General features: G+C 39.3%; 2 protein-coding genes across 5 annotated transcripts in view; one reads left to right on the forward strand and one right to left on the reverse strand.

Moving 5' to 3' along the window:
* Positions 1-9,647, reverse strand: part of kank1a (KN motif and ankyrin repeat domains 1a) — a 58,581-nt gene extending 48,934 nt beyond the window's left edge. For 2 of the 4 annotated variants that reach the window (XM_031305214.2, XM_035996047.1), the window contains exon 1: positions 9,408-9,647. The gene's annotated coding sequence lies outside the window, so the exon portion shown is untranslated. Of the gene's footprint in view, positions 1-3,053; positions 3,163-9,024; positions 9,131-9,407 lie in introns of those variants that run through there. The other 2 variants (XM_035996051.1, XM_035996048.1) reach the window with 2 other exon arrangements.
* Positions 9,582-17,693, forward strand: fbp1a (fructose-1,6-bisphosphatase 1a). The gene is made up of 8 exons (XM_031305215.1): positions 9,582-9,753; positions 12,122-12,314; positions 13,282-13,444; positions 14,141-14,233; positions 14,574-14,714; positions 14,802-14,939; positions 15,162-15,281; positions 16,954-17,693. The coding sequence occupies exons 1-8, from the start codon at positions 9,588-9,590 to the stop codon at positions 17,146-17,148; spliced, it is 1,209 nt and encodes a 402-aa protein (XP_031161075.1). The 5' UTR covers positions 9,582-9,587; the 3' UTR covers positions 17,149-17,693.
* Positions 17,694-17,999: the final 306 nt, after the last annotated feature.

The raw sequence follows: 17,999 nt of genomic DNA on the forward strand, positions 1-17,999 counted from the left end.
GGGAGATGAACGTTTAGGGAGCAGCAGCCCAGGCCCACGCTGGAACACGGCAGGCAGACAATCGTAGTAGATAATTTAGAATATTCGTTGACTGCCTTAGTAGGCATCTACAGCAGAACTTCCGTTAACCTTTCGTCAAGTACAAATCCAGCTTTACTCAGCAAGTTTAGATTGCAGTATGGATTAAAAATGAACCCAATTTATTCCGTTAAATACACGAGACTGATGACTGGAAAAAGCGGCTGAAATTTGTACAGTGTAGTTGTGAATGAATACAGCTCTTAAGTCTCAGAGGTGAGAAAACTATCACTTAAGCTAAAAAAAAGCTACATGCTGCAGCTATTTACAGAAAAACGGTTTTACAATTCTTGTAACAACTTGCCTCATAAATGCCCATCCTTCGATCACAGACGCCTAGCAGAGGAAGCGACCTTGGGCTCGACACTCCTCAGAGGGGGAACATGTGATAGGTCGGGGAACCCGTGGACAGCGTTGCCAGGGTGATCTGCCCCTCACTTTGTGGAAACTGAAACCTGAGAGAGGGCGCAGGGCCATTGTCAAGCCGACTTCACCACAGCACGGTGATGAGGAGTAAAAAGTCACACGGCCAAACACTGTGGACATATTTCACTTTACCAACAACAGCACTTTTGTGAATTAGTAAGTAGTTTAAGTAAAGTGAATACATAAAACAAAAACGTTTATCACGCTTAACAGCAAATCATTATAATTCCCTCGATCATCTATGTGTTGATTACAGAACACAAGTATTTGCTCACTATAATTAACGTGGGATGTTGAAATGCAGCCTCCTGCAAACGCAGCCTCATATTAAAAACGCTCCCCATGTGGTGTGCTGCTGACAGCAGGCCTTCATGTGCACAGAAGCTTTAACCACAGCAGATAAGATCAATGGTGTCACCAGGGAGTCAATCTCCACTGTAAACAAAGCCCCACTGACCACAAGAGGAAATAATTTACTGCTGCAGTTTAACAATTTACCGAGAAACGCCCGACCTTCTTCTTTCGGGAAGATGTTTATACATCGAATCAAAAGGCATTTGGCCATAGACCTTTAACTGGGAAAACAGCTTTGCTTCTGATTTAAGGACCATGGAAAAGTGTTGTCTTCACCTGACTGTAAATTTGTTACATGACCAGAGGAAATGAGATATTTACTTTAATTAGAGGAAAGGTTCTTCGGCTTTCTCATGCCTTCATTTCAAATTTAAAGAGTATGACGACAACTTCTTAAAAACATTCTCATTTCCAAAATGTAAAATTACTCCTTATCATGATGTATTTCACAGTGAACTGATTTACTGAACAAAAGTAGGATAGAGCTGGGCGATATGGAGAAAATCAAATATCCCGATATTTTCGACCAAATACCTCGATATCTACTGTGGCGATATTGTAGGGTTGACAATTGGTGCTTTTACAAAATATGATATTTTTGATAGATAATCATCTGTTATGTTGATATAATAACTATGTGGGTAAAGGCAAATAATGGAACAGCTAGAACAGTCTGGTGTGTTCAGAAAATGACATCACTCTACTGTAATGCAGCCTTTAAAACCAGGAAAAGACAACACTTGTGTCATATCAGGATATTACGATATCCAAAATTTAAGACGCTATCTAGCCTCATATATCGATATAATATTGATATATTGCCCAGCCCTAAAGTAGAATGAAATGTAATGATTGCCACAATTTCGAGACAATTTCCACAAGGATGTAGACTTTCTGCCCTAGTTGGCAGCTTGCAATTACTGTAAATCTGATATAACATGACCACTGCATAACCCAGCAGTACACACCAAGAGACCCGTTAGCGGTTGCTTGATAAGCATCGACATGTTAGCATTGTCACTGAGCATTGTAGCATGCCGACGTTAGCATTTAGCTCAAAGCACTGCCTCACAAAACCGCTAGCATGGCTGTAGATTCTTAGGACACAGACTACTGAGCAAGTTTCTTTCGTCTCATGTATCTGCAGAACCTATGGACGTGTTCGTGGTCAGCTTACGTATATGGTGCGTTAAAGCACAACTTCTAAGGATGAGAGGCATCGGTCTTTATCAGTGCTACTACTTCTGTGATAAACAGGTTACTGGATTGGTCTCAGGTCACTATCACAACCTTTTAGTTTGGTTCATTTGGTCCCGACCAACAGAAAAATATTCCCTTTTATTTCTGGTCCATTTTCTGTTAACACTGACTTTTCACAAGCAAACCGAGAGGAGTAAACTGAAGTCATATGGACTAGTGTCAAAGAAATAAAAACTAAGTATGAGCTTTTTTTTGGTCCAAATTGCAGTTCAACCACACGTTATGGATAATAACGAACAGGTAGAAACAGGATGAAAAGGAGGCGTCTTGTGGTTTATAATTGTAGTTTAGTTTCTGAGCTCCAGCTAAAATCACATATCTACCATCATAAAATCCTGTGGTTGGTCCATTTTGCTTTCCTGCCACAAACAAACAGCACCAGAGTCTACGTGGGAACAGACTGAGGCCACATGAAAAAGGTGTCTCTTTGTCTGGCTGTTTTGTCAAAACTAGAGCTCAACTGACAGCTTTACCACCAGCCTGAACACACTGAACCAATGAGGCAAACACTCCAGAGTTTCCTTGAAGCACAACAAACGGGTCAGGTGTGAAAGCTCCAACAGAACAAGTAATACCGGCCAGTGTTAGTTAAAAAAAGGCCACAAGATAGTCATTTTTGCATAGGCAAAGAGGTGGAGCCCCAGCCAGCAATATGGTCAGAGTGACTAGATCTTCACTGGGAATGTGTAAAGCAGCAGCTATAGACAAAACAGACAGCCGCCCCCCCCCCCCTTCAAAAAAAGCTATGTGATAATCTTATGAAAGAAGAAACAATGGCACACCATGTAGATGCAATACATGCATTTTTTCCTGGGTTCTCTGGAAGTTTGTCATCTTCTGCATGGAGACAAAGCTCTCAAAATGTAGACATCTACAGAAAACAATGCAACAGCTGTATTAGCAACTGTTGACTTCAAAACATATTTTGTACTCACCCTCCTCACACCTTAAAAGTCTCAAAGTTATTGTGTGAATGCATTTCCCCTCAGCTGCACCTCACACAGACAGCTCCCAGTACAACTAGAGAGAAAACATCCCAGAGAGAAATGAGGGATTAACATGGAGACGTCACCCGACGCTGTCTCACATGGCAGAGCACGGGCCAATCACAACACAGCCGCTCAGACACCAAACACAAACACACACACACACACACACACACACACACACACACAGTAACCTGACAATACCAGCCAGTGAGGGAGACTGTAACATGAGCAGCCTGGTGACCAGTGGGCCGAGGCTCTGGGATTCTCTCAGCCGTAAACAGTGGCATCCCTGGCAGGAGACAATTCAACAGCTCTGTCTGTGGTGTGGAGGATAATGAAAGTGTGGAGGAATTGTGGGCGTTTCCATTAGCCCTTGGGTATTGTGTCTACTCTTTCAATTAAAAAAGGAACCACAGATTCACCTACGTATAGGCTCAAATGCTATACACAAGCTGATTAATCAAACCATCACATTTTCAACCCAACAGCAGAAGGTGAGCGCTCTATCCAGAGTAATCTTTGTCTCTTACATCTCTTGAGCGTTTTGACTAATTCAGGTTAAAGCCAGACTGAGCACCTTTTGAAAGAAGAAATAACAGAATCTCGGTCTTGGTAATGCACCCATGTTTAATTAAATACACTCAGGTGAATTTCTGCTGCAACAGAACATGGTACTTTTGGTAAACAATTCGAGTATGCCACCCGTTTACAGCTGCTTAGCTCTCCTGATAAGAGTTCTGCCTGAATTTAATCAGATTTCTTGTGTAAGGCTTCAACTTGACAGGCAGAGTCTGTGCATGCCTGCATAGCTGAGGGATTATCACACTATCAATTGAGCCCTGAATTCTTTTTGCACCTGCATTGTCCTGCTTAGCGTACAAGAACCGGGCGGGATCTTTCACTACTCCCTTTTTCAGGGTAGGTCAAGTAGTTCTGAAGAGATATTAACAAGCTGAGGGAAAACTCAGCTCCTACTCAACTGACACTTCCTTCGGATGTAGGCAGCTGCGGAAGTTTTGTAAATACAAATTGCTGATTGTGACTAGGTCTGTGACTAGGTCTGCACAATTCATCTTTTTTTTGATTTAATGTTTTTTCAGTTAGTTGAAAGAGTAACACTAGAAAACTGCACTTTAAAAATGTAACTATCCCTTCTTTATAGTTGCCTTTGGTGTTCAGGTAAATGTTCAATTAGCTCCATAAAAGTATGTTGTATGTTAATCATTTCCTGTCATTTTTTTCTTTATTCAACAAGCTATTTGTTGTATTTTAGCAGTATACTAAAAGCAGCAGAAAGGCAGAACTGAGTACACTCTAGTATCTGTTTATTTATCGCAAGTAATATCGTTATCGCAATACACTATGGCATATTTTCCTCATACTATGCAGCTGTAATCTGTACAACTCCAACACACATTAATTACATCCGGTCCAAGGTCGGTAAGTATTTCGTGTTAACATGTTGAATAAACCACATGCATGCCAGAGAGTTTGGTTAAGTGTTTTCCAGCCATTGTTTTTTATGAAAGGCAGGTCAAAATAATATCTACTATCCAAACAACTTCATAGGTATTAAAAGGTATCAGGTATGCAAAAGTTGGAGAAATGACTCAAGAGAAACGAAAAGAAATCCTCATTTAAACTAAATTAATTTGCAAAGGGCAGATTTCCAATTATTCCCACCGATTGACTCTGATGCAAAGAGCACATGATGACTGGGAGGAGGCATGAATAAAAGAAAAAAAGGATTAACATACCAGGAAACAAAACATCTTTGTGAAACACACTTCAAGGTTTAGCCAGGTTTTAATCCTGACTACACAGAAAAATACCTTCCCTCATTCATGTTCACCGCGACAATATTCCTTTCAACAGAAATCTCAAACACAAGTTGAAGCATGCAGTACTGAATCATCTGAGAATTCTCTAAATGGCTAAAACGTCTAGATCTTCGCATATATTCCTATCCAGGTCACAAGGAGGGATCATTACAGTCAAGAATATTGTGATATTTAATGCGACAGTTTGTGAGCTTAGAGTTTTGCACACGTCCACGACCTCAACAGATGCCACTGACGGGGACTTCAGCTCTCCAGGCCTTAAAAAGGCAAACGAGGTTATCAAGTCTACCAGCAAGACGATAGCTTTCTGAGCAAACTATTTTTGGACACAAAGAAGCACCAGACCCATTTAACAAACCAGAGTGAAAGTAAGGTAGTTCTTTTTTTTTTTTGTATTACACGATATTACACTAACATCATACAAGTCTATAACCACATTAGCGGCCCTGTGGGTGGATGAAAAATGGAGAGACTTTGCTATTTTTACACCAACTAAATTTGACCTGAAGGGGGCATCAGGGACAGCCATATTGCTACTTAAATGAAGGGGTTGAACGAAGTTACATTTTGGGTAATACACTTATTCTGTTAACTTGCTGAGAGTAAGATGAAAAGATTGATACAACTCTCATGTCTGTACTCTATGTGTAAATGTGATGCTACGGCCAGAAGCCAGGTATCTTAGCTTAGCATAAAGACTGGAAACGGAGGGAAACATTTAGCCTGGCACAACAAAATCTGCCTGACAGCACCTATAAAGCTCACTAATTAACACGCATCTCATTTCTTAAATCTGTGCGAAAACGTGTAGTTGAAAATGATAAATATCTGTTTTACAGGTTATCTGCCACGCTATTTCTTGGCTGGGACCAGTAACTTCCTGGAGTTTCTGCTGGTTGTCCCGACCAAAATATTGTCCGTTACATAAACTCCCCAACAATGCTGGTTGTGAACTAGTTAACGTGCATGTTGAGATTTCTTTGGACTTAAGTGTGGGCTGAGCATCATCTGTACTATGTAGGACCTTACAAAAACTTTACTTACTTTACATTACAAGTCAAAGAATGGGAAACCTTTTGAACGATTTTTCTATGTGAACAATGTCCAGTGATCAAGCATTCAAATTGATGTTTACACACTGCCATGACTCAAAAAAGCTCTACATCTGACCTTTACATCAAAATTACACACTGTCACTCAAATGTTTGTATAATATTTCCATTCTATTTACTATTTGTGATCAATGAGAATGAAAACGCCAACACAAATGTCTCCCAATCCATCTCTGACTCTTGTTAAGCCTCTAAACTCCAGCAAGCACCGATTTAAAACGATTTTCAAGCAGTTCTGCCAGAGCTTTGATCACTCCAATAATGACTTCCTTGCAAATTTGCAAACAATGCAGAGTTGTGGCCTGGCAGCTGCCCCAGGCCCCTGGAAATCTTTTAGGAGGATTCCCTAAAGCTTGGCTTTTCTTTTTTCTTTTTATTCTCCATGTAAAATCTGATGTGCTGGCCTTGTTGTTTTAGATTTTGCAGGTTTATAACTAGAGGCTACTTATGTAAAATCTAATCTGAATCTTACTTCACAGATTTAGCTTTCATCAACTATGTAGCCTACTTTGTTTTTTTTGTTTATTACAATTCTCAGTGAGGTTTGGTTTTTGCAGGGGAGCTCTAATGGTTCGTTTCAGTAGATCTACTACTCAAAGTAGGTTTGATCTTGTAATAACAGGGCAGTCCCTGAGGCTCATGTAGGTCTTCATCCCACACTTAAGAGCTGAACAGCTGTAACAACTCCCTTCACCTTCCCAGTCAAACACTAACACCAGTAAGAGTGGAGTACAGAATAAAACAGCTTAAAGCAGCCAAAGAAAGGTATTTTAAGCACTAAAACATGCAAGAGAAGCACAAATGGGACAGAAGCATGCACAGATGTTAAACCAAAACTAAAATTACAACCCAGCACCCCATCCACATAAAATTACAGAGAAAACACCACGGCAAGTATTCCACAAAAACTGTTCCGCTGCAAGAAAAGCAGGGCCAGATTTGGCGTGCAAACCGCTCAGACGAGGCAGTGGAGTGGAAGTCATTTTCTCTCAACAAAACACTGGAAGGATGGGAGTCATAATCACAGGGAGGTGGAGGCTGAAGGGGGTGACACGTCTGAGCAGCAGAGGCCCAGCTTTGATCATGTGGACAGAAGGGTCGTCTCACTAAGGTGTTAATTGAGAGACCTCTGCCATATGTCCACAAAGGCTGACTGACCAACCCTGATGATGTGTACACAGAGCGCCGCTAAGCCTGATGTACCAACCGACGCCAGGCTGTGCTTCCACCCGATCTGCTTATGTGTTAAGGGGAAACCAGTGAGTGGCTGTGGAATGCTCTGGGTGTTGCTGGAGAACATGCACAATGTACAGATTTAACACTAAGCGTGTTACAGTACAAACAAGCTCAGAAATGTCAGTAAAATAAGCAAGAGACGCGTGAGCTGCCCACACACTAAAATCAATGCAATGCGTTTATGCTAATAAACAGAGCATTAATTAGCTGATATTTTATAAAAGAAATACTTTCCTTAAGTGGCAGTAATGAGCATTTTAATTATTAACAAAACTAACGTAACACCTATGTCTGAATGTAAAAAGACAATCTTTAACAGATAGATGAAGTCAGCAATGTTAGAAAATGGCTTATTGAACTCATTGTCTTCAGATGTTGTGGTAAAAAAAACTTTCCATGTATTGTTTTCAAGTTATTGAGTCTTAAGAATGTGCAGACACATGTAGAGACAGACATGTTGAAGACATAATGTCCTGTATACGGTGTAGCACAAAACAATACTGAGCTGCTGGATGCAGTGTCCAAAACAAACTTTTTCGCTCTACTGCAGAGGACCGGTAGGCTGAAAAAAACATAAATTGCCAGTTTATTAAGTCCACTTAGCTAACCAACATGACATATCAAGATCAGGAGAATGGGTATTTAAATTATTTTGTAATGAGTGTTGGTTTGATTAGAATAGTGCAGATATGTTATATATACACTGTATTCATGGCTGAACAAAACCATAAACTATTGGCATACATTAAGACTGATATACAACAGAAAGCAGCCAAATTGTCTTAAACAGACTGAATCATAATTGGAGTTGAACACCTGTAAAAACTAAATGTATTTATTTATTTTATTTATTTATTTTTATTTATTTTTTTAAATCAACTGTACAAAAGACTACCAGGTTCACCAAAGCCACAGCAGGTTGGTACTTTTATGTCTGAAGGAAAGCTTTGTTTGGTCTCCTTCGATGAAAGCACTGTTTGTAATCTCTATTCTTATTATATTAAAGTGTAGAAAAATGGATTCAGGGATATGCCAAAAGTGCCACACTGGAAGCCGAAGAATTTAATTAAACCGATGTCACAGGGCTCATATTCTTCCCGTTGACATATCAATTCATTGCTTTATCTCTAAAGAAAAGTGGGAAAGCCTCAGAGCCCTGTAGAAGATGAAGAGCCCTCTATTTGACCCCAGCAATTCACCAGCACAACAGGGACCACCACCCAGGTCTATATCCCTACTATTATTTTCCTAAAATGCTTTAGCAGAGCCTTCATCTGCCTGCTTCAACCTCTGGCAGTAAGAAATAGGTAATGGCATGCCAAATCTGAAGAGGAGGGGAAGAACAAATGCTGCTGTATGGTTTGGAGACTGGATATGACCAACAACACTGTGGAACATTTCAAAGTTGATGACAGTGCCTTTCAACAGCCCATAAAGACACAATGAAAATGAGTATAGTTAAAAAAGGAAATAACTATTCTTTTAGAGACTTGAGGTGAGGATGTTTGGGGCGTCCAAATCTGTGGTGAACCTGATTTAAGCTTTTAAATGCATGGCAAAGATGAGTCAGTATGGGTCATATAATGGTGAGGCATTACTAAAACCACATGAGAGATATGGGTCAGTGTATGCAAACTGTTTTAAAAAGCAAAATCATCAAATGAGACACCACAATAAGGCTCACAAGTTCAATCTTGAATGAATAAAAAAATACTTTTCCGCACGCACCACATTTCCGTGCACTTGGAGCTCAAAGTTCAACCCCATAGGTTATATGCAGCATACCTCCAGCACTTCCATGACACCTGTCTGGCGGGAACAAGCTTTGTTTGGTCTAAGTTAAAAACACCAGATTACCAAAACGAGCAGGTACAGCAAACGCCATATGACTTTAAACATAATCCTGCTTAACCAGCAGCGCTTCATGGGATTGTCTGGTCTGGTCGCTGCAGGGCCACCTGACCCAGAATGTGCATCGAAGACACAAATCCAAGTTACCCAAGAAAAGCCTTGTCCATGCTTTTATACGCACAAAAATATCATCAAAAGCTGACGATAACGTTAATAGCCTATATCATAAGCTCTCTATAACCGCAAAGCGTTTAACTTACCCGACGCCAAGTCTCCACACGCTGTTTTTGGACATGCAACTCCTCCTCTCTGTTAACTCAACTGATTGTCCTCATTTGGGGTTAAGTTGTTGAAGGGTAAGTCGTCCGGTTGAGGCAGCAACTTATCGTCAAACTTCTACAAGGTTATACTTTAGCCCCGTGGCACACGGCACGTCCCATATGCACCATATGCACCACCAGCAGCAGCAGCAGCAGCAGCCTCTTTGTACTTGTCCGCCTCAGCAGCAAGTTGCTTACCCGCGGTCATGCGCAGTCGGCGCCCAGACCAGCTCAGTCCGCTCAGTGCTACAGTCAGAGAGCTACAGGTGTAGCTACCTGCTGCAAGGTTGGCCTACTTTTCACTGTCCGAGCTACAGCGAGCTAAACCACCAGAAAATGTACTCTCTAGCCATCTTTTAGTTAACTATTATAATTCTAAGCATATTTAACTGCTGCTGGTTAATATTCGACACTTTATCTAGCCATTCAGCAAGACGTCGAGAGATTAACCGCTTTCATTGCCTGACAATTAACTATTTTTAGTTTGTAACTTAGCTAGTAGCTAAATCTTTTGTAACTTTTTGTGACAGCTAACACACCTGTTTATCTTCCGCGAAACAATATAGGCCTAGTTCTGGGAACTTCTGGGCGGTTTTCGTTTGGCGCAGTAATATGAGTGGTTCTGTGTCATAGAAGTGCAGATTATTCTTTGTGGTCTTATTTTAAAGGTTTCTAAGATTGCTCAGCTTGTTTAATGTCTTGGAATGTCTGATACAATATACGTGTAAAGCTATAAAGTGATTATTTAGAAGACTAATGCTTATTCTAAGCTACCAAAACAACACGCATTCAGTGTTTGGGACAGAGCAAAGAGCCCTAACGAAGTTGACTGGCCAAGACCGCCATCTTGTGGCGTTTTGTTTTAATAGCAATATAGATTAAGTTCAACACCTTAGAAAATGCCACTGTGTGTATAGTGATACGATTATAGGCCTACAGTATACATTTACTTTATGATTTGTTATAATTGTATTGTGTTTTTTATGTAGGCTATAATATTCTCTTGTAGACCTATGCTTTATGTAATTGTAAAACACTTTGCACAACACAGCTTTCCCACTTTTCTTTCTCTTTATAAAAAATGTTTACTTAATAAGCCTACTTATAAAAAGTGTATAGTCTATTTGTAGTTTAACTTCACTACAAGCAATGGTGGAAAGTAGGCTACATTTACTCAAGCACTGCACAAGTACAAATTTGAGTTACTTGTACTTTGCTTGAGTATTTCCATGTTATGCTACTTTTTACTTCCACTATGATACATTTTAGAACAAATATTGTACTTATTTCTCCATTACATGTAGGCCTATTTGATCATTTAAGTTACTTTGAATGTTCAGGTTAATAATACAAAAGATAATCAACTAATACATTATAATATATTATAGATTAAGATAAAGCTTCATTCCCTGAAGGGGAAATTTACAAGCTCCCCAGCAGTATATAAAAAACTCAAAGTGCTAACGACGTTTTTCATTGCTGTAAAAGCACTTTGAAATTACATTTAAAAACAAAAGCAAAAAAAGAATCAATTAATTTGGTTTTTCCAGCTCGCAAGCCAACAGTTTAGTTTACAGTTTAAATTACATTGCTGCCGCTAGGGTGCGTCTAAATTTCTAGGCTAATAATAAGTTGTAAGTTGCTCCAAATTCAACAAAGGAATGGATGGATGGAAGGAATGGAAGGGATGGATGGATGGATGGATCTGGGACAAAAAACAGAAACTACTTACTTCTTTACAAATGAAATAAATGTCATGTAATGTCAACAAATGTGATGTGCATTCTATTTAAAAAACAATTTGTTTTCAGAAATGTCTCATGATATATTGTCTCTAAGTGTATTATTCAACTTTTATTTTTTTAAGGAAGCAATTATAGGCTACTTCTAGAATCGCGATCAATGAAAATTGCAATATTAATCAAATTGGCACCTGCATCCATGTAGCCTATGTGATGGATGGATGGAGATAGATAGATATATAGATAGATGGATAGATGGATGGATGGATAGATGGATGGATGGATAGATAGATGGATAGATGGATGGATAGATAGATAGATGGATAGATGGATAGATGGATGGATGGATAGATGGATGGATGGATGGATAGATAGATAGATAGATAGATGGATAGATAGATAGATAGATGGATAGATGGATAGATAGATGGATGGATAGATGGATAGATAGATGGATAGATGGATGGATGGATAGATGGATGGATGGATGGATAGATAGATAGATAGATAGATAGATCTGGGACAAAAAAATCTGAAAGCTAAAAAGTTAAATCTGTTCAAAAGCAAGAAGAATGGGAATACACATTATCAGAAGTAGCCTAAACAATTATGAAATTGTTCATTCACACTATCAAACCTGCTGAAAAGTAGGTACACGACCCATCTTGCGCAACGACAGTTTGAATTCAGGCATGCACAGAGTCTATTATTCTTGTCACATCCCTCTATTGGTAACATTATCATTTCATCACTAACCAGTTGAGTTTGTACAAAGCGGGGTATAGTGTTTCCAGCGGGGCCACACCTCTCCTGCAGCTTTGGATTGCCTTCGTGTCATCACCCCCTCCCACTCCAGTTCCGCGTTGCACAGCATTTAAATCCTGCAGCAGTTTCTCCAACTTCTACTCTCAGGCTGCAGGAGACCATCAGCAACCATGTCCGACCAAGCAGCCTTCGACACCAACGTGGTCACCATGACCCGGTTCGTTATAGAGGAGGGCAGGAAGGCGAAAGGCACCGGGGAGCTGACAACGCTGCTCAACTCGCTGTGCACGGCGGTGAAGGCCATTTCCAGCGCTGTGCGCAAAGCTGGGATCGCCCACCTGTGAGTAAACAATCCTCACTGAGTATAAGATATCATTTTTGTTTATAGAGCAATACGTGTTTTTGCACAGTTCCTTTAGCCCCATCATGCATCCACGTTGGCACAAACAGGTTCTATATGCGCCAATCAGGAAGCGCATACCTGAAACCACCACGCCAATTTAATTACCGTATCATGTCTTATTGTTGTCTTATTCTGTCTTCACTGTTTTAATATTTTGCATTTGTTATATGATCTTGTTACTATGTGTTGGTCCACTTTAACTCTCTATTACTGATGCCATCTCACAGTACATTACAATAATAGACCTATCCCCTAAATATGTACATGAATATTTATTTTACAATGTTGTGTTTGCATTTTTTGTTTGCCTGAGCAGAAATTTTTTGCATGTGCTAAACTTTTATGGCTGATTCTGATTTAGACTTCACTTAAGTGGTTGACGCAACTAACCACTACCGTTTTTAGAAATGCATTGTCATGCAACAGGTGCAGGGTTTTTTTTTCTTACTTCCTTCCTCTTAACTGGACGACATGATTTTTTTCCAATCAAACTTATCTCTGTACAAAACCGTAGAGCTGCTTAAATAACCTTTTTTTCAGTTAATGTACAGAGGAAAACAGAATAGAATCTACCAGTGAGCTGAAATTTTTAAGTGACAAAGATAACAAACAAGTACAGTGCAGGGAGAGGCAAAAATCCCAGTGGGCTTATTTGAAGCCTCCACCTTCATAATTTTAAAATTTCATAACATCATGTAGAACAAAAAACAGAGAAAATTGATACAAACTGATAAAATAAAAATACATATAAAGAAACAGCAAAAAATGTGGGAATAAAGGTATTGAATTAAAATTTTATGTGTCATTGCACACTTGTGATTTTGTGTGTACAGAGAAGTGACATTTTTAATCAGTGACATTTCATCCTCACTCTAACACATTTTTATCTTTTATGTCTCCTCAGTTTTGGCATTGCTGGCAGCACCAATGTGACTGGTGACCAGGTGAAGAAGCTGGACATTCTGTCCAATGATCTGGTCATCAACATGATCAAGTCGTCGTTTACCTCCTGTGTGCTGGTGTCTGAGGAGAATGAGAACGCCATCATTATAGAGCCAGAGTTGAGGGTAAGTGTGACCAGTGGGGAAACGTTTGAGGTTCCTTTAGACCCCACTGAGCTGGGAAAACCTGCTCTCGTTGATTTGGGATCTCATCTTTAGAATGAACCGTTGGCAGACTAAAACGGGATCATCTGATTTTCTCTGGGTTTTTCAGATCTTTTCCTCATGGGATCTTATCTCATATAACTGGTTTAGTAAAAAAAGGCTTGGGTTTTCAGGTTTTTCCTGTCAAAAATAATTGTCATTGTTAAAAAGTACTTCTATTACTTGCACAGCAGGTACACGTCAAACTCCTATTTATTTGTCACTGTTAGGCATAAGGTTAAAGGTTGGCCATGGAGCTTTTTCTGTGAGTCAGTCACCGTTTTGTTTAGCTCATGCACGACCACGAGGACACGCATGCACGTGAATGACGCAATACACATTCCTGCCAATGGTTTCACAGTATTCCACTAATAATCTAATGCATCAACAAAAGACAGGGACAATGAATGCTAGCTAAATATGAATGTAGACAATGCAAGGTTTAAAATACGTTTTAAAAAGTCAGCTTTGCGAATGTTTTGTGATAAGGTAAAATGCATTCAGGATGTTTTTTGACCTCAAGGATGTACAGACACAGACACTGCATTTTGGTGAGAAACGCTGAATGTATAAGGTAACTTTTGTTTGTTTACAACTCTTCTCTTCCTTCTTTTCCAGGGCAAATACGTTGTGTGCTTTGACCCTTTGGATGGCTCATCCAACATCGACTGTCTCGTCTCCATCGGAACCATCTTTGCTATCTACAAAAAGGTACTAACACAAGTTAAAATTCCTGTGATAAAGTGTCTTTGTTTGTCCAAAGTCCACTCCAAACCCAGAGTTCTTTTATGGTCAGTAGCCCTCGGAGGCAAAACGTATCTATTCAGTGGCAGTTACAATGTAATTAATTAAAATAAATTATTACACATGAGAAATGAATTTGCAAGGAAGAAAAATCAGGTTTAACAAACACTTTTATCATAGCTGCAGATGTGAACAAGCTATCTATTGACCGATTCGACTCCTCAATTCCTTTGTTAGAAATAATAAACACCACTGAAATGAAAAGGGAATGAGTCCATGATGCTATATTTTATACTGTTTCCCTCAGACCACAGATGATGAGCCCTGTGAGAAGGACGCCCTGCACCCTGGCAGGACCCTTGTGGCGGCAGGCTACGCCCTCTACGGCAGCGCAACCATGATGGTGATCTCCACCGGCGATGGAGTCAACGGCTTCATGCTCGACCCAGTTAGTACACTGTTGAAGGCTCTGTATTTCACATCAATCTTTTTTTGCTGAAGTTGTTAATAACATTTTCTGCTTTTTGCTCATCAGGCACTTGGCGAATTTATCCTGGTTGATCGGGATGTGAAGATCAAGAAGCGAGGCAAGATTTACAGCGTGAATGAAGGTTACGCAAAGTACTTTGACCCCGCTGTCACAGAGTACCTGCAGAAGAAGAAGTTCCCTCAGGTAACACTGATGTTAGGACATGTGTGGGGAGAGCTTCAATCATAGTAATGTTTTTGTATGTTTTTATTAATGGGGGACAGTGGACATTAATCAACATACATTTAAATGTAAATATGCCAATGACAAATTTTTATCTGCAGTCTTGGATGATATGTTTGTATTTTCAAATGTAGATCTTTAGGTTTAAGTAGCTTACTAATGCCCCATCTTAAATGACTGTAGGATGGCAGTGAGCCTTACGGTGCCCGTTACATTGGTTCAATGGTGGCAGATGTCCACCGGACGCTGATGTATGGAGGCATCTTTTTATACCCAGGAAATGTGAAGAGCCCCCAAGGAAAGGTAACGTCCCATGCTGCTTTCCGCTGCTTCCTCAAATATCAAACTATTTTATATACACGTTTTAAAGGCCTAATAAATGTTCTGAAATTTTAAATGTTCCATCTTAAAAGCAAAGCGAACGGTACAAATTTAGTAAATGCAATAATAGAATGTATGTATATAGAATGGTATATGGTATTCTATAAAGACATAAACCTCCATTGTTAAAGTTACATTTTTAAAATGCCTCCTGTAGTTTATGCACGTGTGAACAAGCTTAAAGGATACGGCTGGTGATAATCAACATTTTTGTTATTGTCCCTAAATCCCATGAAAAGATTCAAACCAACAATGCAATAGTCTGTCTCTTAGTACTTCTGACTTCTCAACCCTTTCTGTTGCGCTTACTTACTGAAGACGTACATTTTTTTAATACAGGTGATGAATATAGTTTAATTGTCAATTGTTGTAATAAACTGAACTTTAGTCTATCTTCAGCCGTGGATTTGGTATGCTAGCAAGTATTTACAGCAGCAGTACAATGTATGTGGGTTCCACTCAAAATAAACTACTAGTTCATATTCATCATAATGAAGGAACGTGTCACGCAGTGCAACAGTGGTGCTCATTGATGGTTTTAATATTGACATATTAACAACAGAGATCTACAGCACAGAGGAATACACTAAATAAGGCTTTGGATACACAGACGATACTCTAATGGGATCATTTCATTGTTGGGTTTTGTTTTTTTCATGGGATTTCCATCAAAATAGTTTGTTCATGTCACTTGTAACATGAGACCAAACTAAAAAGTGTCACAATGCCGTTTCTTCACCCTCCACATCCTTCCAGTGATTGCAAGACTGAGCCAATCATGATGTTGTCACATTTTTAAGGGTGGAAAGCACCTGACTTGTAATGCAGACAAGAAGAGACGGAGAGAATGAGTGTTTTAAAAATAAGTATACAATAATAATACAAGTCCCAGTCAACAAACAAAGATGCTCTTTGGAGTCAGTGACCACAAAAAAAGGCAAAGAAGGAAAAGGCACCCTTGAGTTTTGAGTAAAAGTCATGCAATATTAGTTTTTATTTTACTTTACTCAGGACAAACATTAGGTTCACTTCTCACAACAAGCTACAAATGCAAAAACTACAACAAATAAAACTAATAAATAAAATAATTTAGGCAAGAAAAATACATAAAAGCAAAAGAGAAGTCTTAAGATGTTAAGTTCCATATTGAATATTTATGGGCATATTGTTCTACAGTGATCTATAATGGTTGTATCGCTGTATTTCTTTGTCTTAAAGAATACCTTCATATTTTTTTAAGTCTGTGTTAAAGCAATAATCCGGTTCCCATATGAAAGTTGAAACAGATTTGCTTGCTGTAATATGTCCTCATTAGGAAGAGATCTTGTGATGGCGAAATAATTACTGCAAGAAAAACCTGTTTCAATGTTCACTTGTCTGTCTTGAAAACTTGTGAACCTATCCTTTTAACTGTTGGTACATCTAATACTCTAGTATAGAGTATAATAGTAAAGGAGGGAGAGACGGTTGACTAAGTATGAAAATGCTAAGCCATTCAGAGCTTTGTAAACTAATAAAAAATATTTAAATTGGAATATTCCTGTTAAGTAGTTTGACATTAGGACCAGAAACTAACCGTCCCCTCTTCTCAAAGCTGCGGCTGCTGTACGAAGGCAACCCCATGGCCTTCATCATGGAGCAGGCGGGCGGCATGGCCTCCACCGGCTTCGAGCCCATTCTGGACATTCAGCCTGAGGGCATCCACCAGCGGGCTCCTGTGGCTATGGGCTCCCCCGACGACGTCCTGGAGTACATCGCTATTTGCAAGAAACATGCTAAGAAGAAGTGAGACCGCACTGACTCAATCTCACAATCGTCACTGTCCGGCGAAAAACCTTGTATCTCCAAACTGGAAGTTGGCCTCATTTTGAGCTTGATTTAAATGTATTTTTTGATAATGTCTCGTGGAGTTTAAAACTGGTTTCCTAAGCTCAAAACTGTCAGGGGATCTTCTTAGTTAGATAACCAAATTTGGAGTCCCAAGGTTTTTTTTAATGCCATCCATCAATGCAGGTTCTGCTGACGGATAATAGAAAGAAGGTGGTTCAGTAGAATCATGAAAACTCTGGCTCATAAGCTCAATTACGCACACAAATGCACACATTCCATACAAAAACTACCAAAGACTAAACATGCACTTAAATAAACGAAACCTGAAGACTTTTCCTCCTGTTTACCCCCAGTTGTGCCTTTTAATTAGAATGAAAGTACATTCTAGTCGTGTGAAGGACCAAATACAAACCTCTATGCAACAAAACATGATGCCTTTTTATTATGTAAACAACTGTTGTTTAGAATGAAGTCTCAATAAATATAATTGAGTCTAAGAAGTCACCCATGTTTTCATCATTTTGAAATATGTGTAATCTTTAAAACTCACTAACCTTTTCCCTAACATGTACTTTGTGTATTCATTGATATTGGCCGTTTCATTTTCAATATAACATTAAAAGGTTAGAAATGCAATGGGTTTTTTTAAGTATTCCAAGAAGCATGCAACTTTCTACATATGTGAATAGAATAAGCAAATACTTGAAAAGTTAAATAGATGACTTAAAATAAACTCATTGCGTTTTTAGAAATGTAAAAGTCGGGAGATATACTGTCAACAAAAGTTAAGAGATACTTTATCCAGAGGAG

Source organism: Sander lucioperca, chromosome 2, assembly GCF_008315115.2.
Source record: "Sander lucioperca isolate FBNREF2018 chromosome 2, SLUC_FBN_1.2, whole genome shotgun sequence".
Taxonomy (NCBI): domain Eukaryota; kingdom Metazoa; phylum Chordata; class Actinopteri; order Perciformes; family Percidae; genus Sander; species Sander lucioperca.